At 58.8% G+C, this 4,325-nt stretch overlaps 1 protein-coding gene across 1 annotated transcript in view; it reads right to left on the bottom strand.

Moving 5' to 3' along the window:
- The window catches only part of FAM117A (family with sequence similarity 117 member A), a 50,254-nt gene that overhangs the window by 3,630 nt on the left and 42,299 nt on the right, over positions 1-4,325 (bottom strand). Inside the window, exons 6-8 of the mRNA XM_045299313.1 lie at positions 3,138-3,272; positions 1,874-2,075; positions 341-470 (exon numbers count right to left, since the gene is read on the bottom strand). Coding sequence (XP_045155248.1) covers positions 341-470; positions 1,874-2,075; positions 3,138-3,272 — 467 coding nt within the window. The remainder of the gene's footprint in view (positions 1-340; positions 471-1,873; positions 2,076-3,137; positions 3,273-4,325) is intronic.

Below are 4,325 nucleotides of genomic sequence, written 5' to 3'. Positions count from 1 at the left end.
CTCATGCGTGGTCTTCCGCTCATTGTGGTCTAGCAAATCCTCACCCTGGGGATGGGAAATCCGAAGAAACAAAAGCCCAAGTTTCAGATGTCTTCCCCTCCCAGCTCCTGCTGAGCTGGCATGTGGGCAGGGAGCAGGTTTCCATGGCGACAATGATAAGCAAAGACTTCAATGCTCAGAGTAGGTAATGTCAACAAGTGTGACCATGGAAAAACCATAGTATCGATAAGCGCAAGTTGACCATGTCTCTGTGAGCGGCCCGCCAGGGGAGTAACGTGGGGCAGTGGACCTCTTATCCTGGCCCCTCTGCCCACGCCCTGGGCCCAGTTGATATACTCACGAGGCTTCTTCAAACACCCGCACTCTCTCGCAGCCTTCAGGGGGCTCCCGTTTGAAGACGTAACTGTGGTTGGGCCGAGGGGAGGCGGCAGAGGCGAGCACTGGCGACGGGCTGCCCTCTTCCAGGGAGGCTGTGAACAGAGCAGGCGGACTCTGGCGAGGCTGAGGAAAGGTCTGACCTCTGCTTTCCTCAGCTCGGCCCTTGGGTGTGAGATGTAAGGGGGCAGAGGGGGCAAAGCTGGGAAGGTAGGCAGTGGCGCTTACGCCGCCCCAGTGTGTTGTGTGTTTAGTCCACACCAGACTAGCTGCCATCAGGTCAGTGCTGACTCCTGGCCACTGACATGTGTCCATGTAGAACTGCGGATTCAGGCAGTTCCCAGAGGCTGACTCCTCGGGAGTAGATCCCCAGGGCACTTCCCATGGGGTAGACGTCCACCTCCCACCGTCTGCTTGGCATGAGAGCCCCTTACCCACTGGCACCACGCAGGGACTCCACGCTCTGCTCACCTCCGGCAGCTTAGGAAAATGCTCGGAGGGACACGAAGAGCTGATGAGGCACACAGAGGTGGAAGGCTGGGCCGTTCTCCACGCCCAGCAGGTAGACTAGCCCCAAAGCAGCCCTGACTTCGGCTGCGGTCCTCGGTCCTCTTCCACGATGGCGCGCCTGCCTGCCAGCACGCCACAGCTTCTTCCTCTCCTGGCCCTTTTCCCAGGAGGAGCCGCTGCACTGCCTCCGGGAGCAATCGCTGCTCAACCCTGCTCATCGGTTAAGACCCCACTCGCTTTCCACCCAGCGGGCGTCCTTTGCCTGAGCTGCCAGTATCGACTCCATCTGCATGGGTCTCCTACGTACTCCGCATGGCGTGAAGCTCCATTTGATGCAGTGCTTTGTCAGCTTCCACCTTGACCAGCCCACCTCCCAGCATGGCTGTGAGGATGCCACTGGACAGTGCAGGCCACAGAGATCACCAAGACCGCAAGGGAGGGGCCACTGCATGTCCCCCGGGACAGAGGAGCTGAGAGTAGGGACTAGGAGCCAGCAGTGGGTTCCAGAATAGGGGCTCCTAGGCGAGAGACACGTGCCCTTAGTTGCCACCTTGAACCCTGGGTCGTCATGGTGGAGACCTGAGCAGAGACTGGCTGGCGCTCCACCGCAGCACGCAGGCGGGCGAGGTACTTGCAAAACGCCAGTCACTGGACGACTCGGACTCACGTTATGGCATCGCCATGAGTCGGTGCTGACCCAGGACAACGAAGGCCGACCCCTGGCCAGTAAACGGGGAGGGAGGGACTGCAGCTTCGGGTGACCGTGAGGATTAAATAAAAGCACAGGGGCAGAGAGGGCGTGAGGCAGAAATCAGAAAGCCAGGCTGAAGACCCCATGACTGTTGGGGCAGACCTGTGCCTCCAACAGACATGCTGGCTGTTAGGAAGGGGGAAGGGGAGGAGGCCCTGAAACCGGTTCCTGTGGAAACGGCGGCGGAGACCCTCCTGTGCCAGTGCCAGCCCTGCAGCCTACGCTTCCTCAACCTACCTTTGTCATTGGGGACGGATGCCAGCTCCTCGACGGCCGCCCGGTGCTCCTCGCGGCTGGCCCAGCCAGACGGCTGGGGGGATGCCAGGGGCACGGAGGGAGAGCGGGCCAGGTTGCCAGGCTCCGGGGGAAGGAGGGAATGATCGCAGCTGCTGCTCTGGGGAGGGGCGGGGGCACGGTGCCCGTCTGGGACATCGAGGATCTGATGGGGAAGAAGTGAAGAAAGCCTCAGGCCTGGACCTGGCCACGGCCACCTGTCAGTCCTCTGGGGATCGTGACAGGCGCTCCCGCCTGACTCTCGCCCTCCTCCGTCACACACGGCACCAGGGGCATTCCTGCGCGTCACTGCGAGGGCTCGAGAGAGAACAGCCTCTTCCCACAAGTTGTTGAAGCCCCTCCTAGTTCTCCAACTCAGCCGGCAGTGGGCCTTCCGCCTCTCCTATAGCACCATGACCTTTTATTTCATAGGCCTTGTATCCCAGGTGTGATGATATATTGACTTCTACGAGCTAATCCATGTGTATGTCCCCCCACCTGCCCAGCTGAAAAGCTTCCTGAGGGCAGGGACCTTCTGCACACCTGGCTCTGGGAGCACAAAGGTGCACGCCACTCGGTGCCTGCACGTGCGACACACCCCTGCAGGTCAAGTGCTCCGACGCCTCCCAGGTGCTGCTAAACACCCAAGTCGGACCCCACTCCCCTTTTAAAACCTTCAGCATAACTGACAGGATGTGTGTGCATGGTTTCCAGTCAGACAGAGCCAGATACAAATCCAAGTAAATCATGAACCAAGGACTGTGTCATTAGTGTTGGTATAAAAATAGGCCTAATAATTCCTCCGGGAGTGGAGCACGGAGGGAGGCCGCCAGGGCCCAGCACAATGAAGAATGAGTGCCCGTCTCCAGGTGGAGCTGGAAGGAGCAGACGCGCTACCACACACACCAGCTGCACCGCAGACGAGGCGACGGTGCCAAGGACACGAGGAGCGGGCAGCTGGCCGTGTGGCTGAAGGACTATGGGCCATTGCCCCCCAGCTGGGACCTCCTCCCTGCCAGTCTTTGCTCCTTTCCCGGTGACATCCCCATCTCTGCACTCCCTGTCGTTCAGTCCTTTGGGAGTTCACAAGCTCAGTGTGCACCTCGCTCTCAGGATTGCTGGCCCATTTCTCTGTTTCCAGATTCACAGCCCGTGAGCCCCCAGAGAGCAGGCCTCCCGGGCCTCCGAGCTGGAGTCAGCGGCGTGTTCAGGGAGCAGCCACACTCACCCTCAGCAGCTCCTCGTCTCCCTGCTCCTTCACGAACACCTCCTCCAGCTCCTGGTTGAGCCCTTCCAGGCTCCTGTGCAGGCAGGGGCTAAGTCGGAGCACAGCGGACCCTGCCGAGAAGCCGGGCGGGGATGCCTGCGGGAAGCACACGAAGCCATCATGTGAAGCTCCATTCACACAGTTAGAGCAAGCAAGGGCCGCCACTCGCAGGCTGCAGGCCGCTAATGCGTCTTCCCCAGCCCTGATGCTGCCTTCTCTTCTCAGACCACTAGACTCCATATGGTGAAAGGCTAGAGCCCTGACATGCACTTTTCCTGAGTTTACACCACACTGCATCTCCTTTGCGCAAACACCTGCCTCTTGGTCCATGTCCAGGTTCCACAGGGTCACAACAGTGTTCTGGAATGCCCATAATTTGTTTTAACCCACACAGGCGATGCCTTTGCACAGTCAACGAAACACAGGCAAACAGCTTTCTGGTGTTCTCTCCTTTCTGCCAAGATGTGTCTGACGTCCGTCATGACAGCCTTCCTGCCACATCCTCTTCTGAACCCAGCTTGAATTTCTGGCAGTTGCCCGTCAGTGCACTGCTTTTCCCAACGCACTGCAAACATTTTCTCACAATCCTCGGCAAAATTTTACTTGCATGTGACAGCATGATGTTGCTCAATTAATCCCCACCTTTTGTTGGATCACCTTTCTTTGGCATGGACACGACATGATCGGTCGGATAGTGCTCTTCCAAATTTCCTGGCGCGGACGAACGAACGCTCCCAGCACGGCATCCTGTGTCGCGATGTCTCAGTCGGCAGGCGGACCACCGATTCCTAAAGCTGAGTCTCACCCATGACGGCAGTGGAACTTGGGCTTCTTCCTCCACGACCGCTGGCTCTTGATGGCTGCCGCTTCCAGAAATGGTTCATGACACCAACTGTTTCCGGTACAGTGGCTCTGTATAGTCCTTTCGTCTACTTTGGACACTTCCTGCGCCGTCACTGGCCCACAGAATCCTCTGTGGTGACAACGGGATGCTTGCATCTTCCTTCGGTTTCAGAAGTGCCAAGCTGTGGGGGGAGCTCAGAGTCGCAGGCATTCCCCCCCTGAAGGCAATCAGTTGCCAGACTGCTGTCTCATCCCTCCACAGGGGTGGGCCTGCTCCCTGCCTCTGGAGACAATGGACAGGCTCCT

Source organism: Echinops telfairi, unplaced genomic scaffold (assembly GCF_000313985.2).
Source record: "Echinops telfairi isolate 266 unplaced genomic scaffold, ASM31398v2 ScPeMD7_7458;HRSCAF=8496, whole genome shotgun sequence".
Taxonomy (NCBI): Eukaryota; Metazoa; Chordata; class Mammalia; order Afrosoricida; family Tenrecidae; genus Echinops; species Echinops telfairi.
The sequence above is the reverse complement of the archived record's forward strand: the minus strand, read 5'-3'. Positions and strand labels throughout refer to the sequence as shown.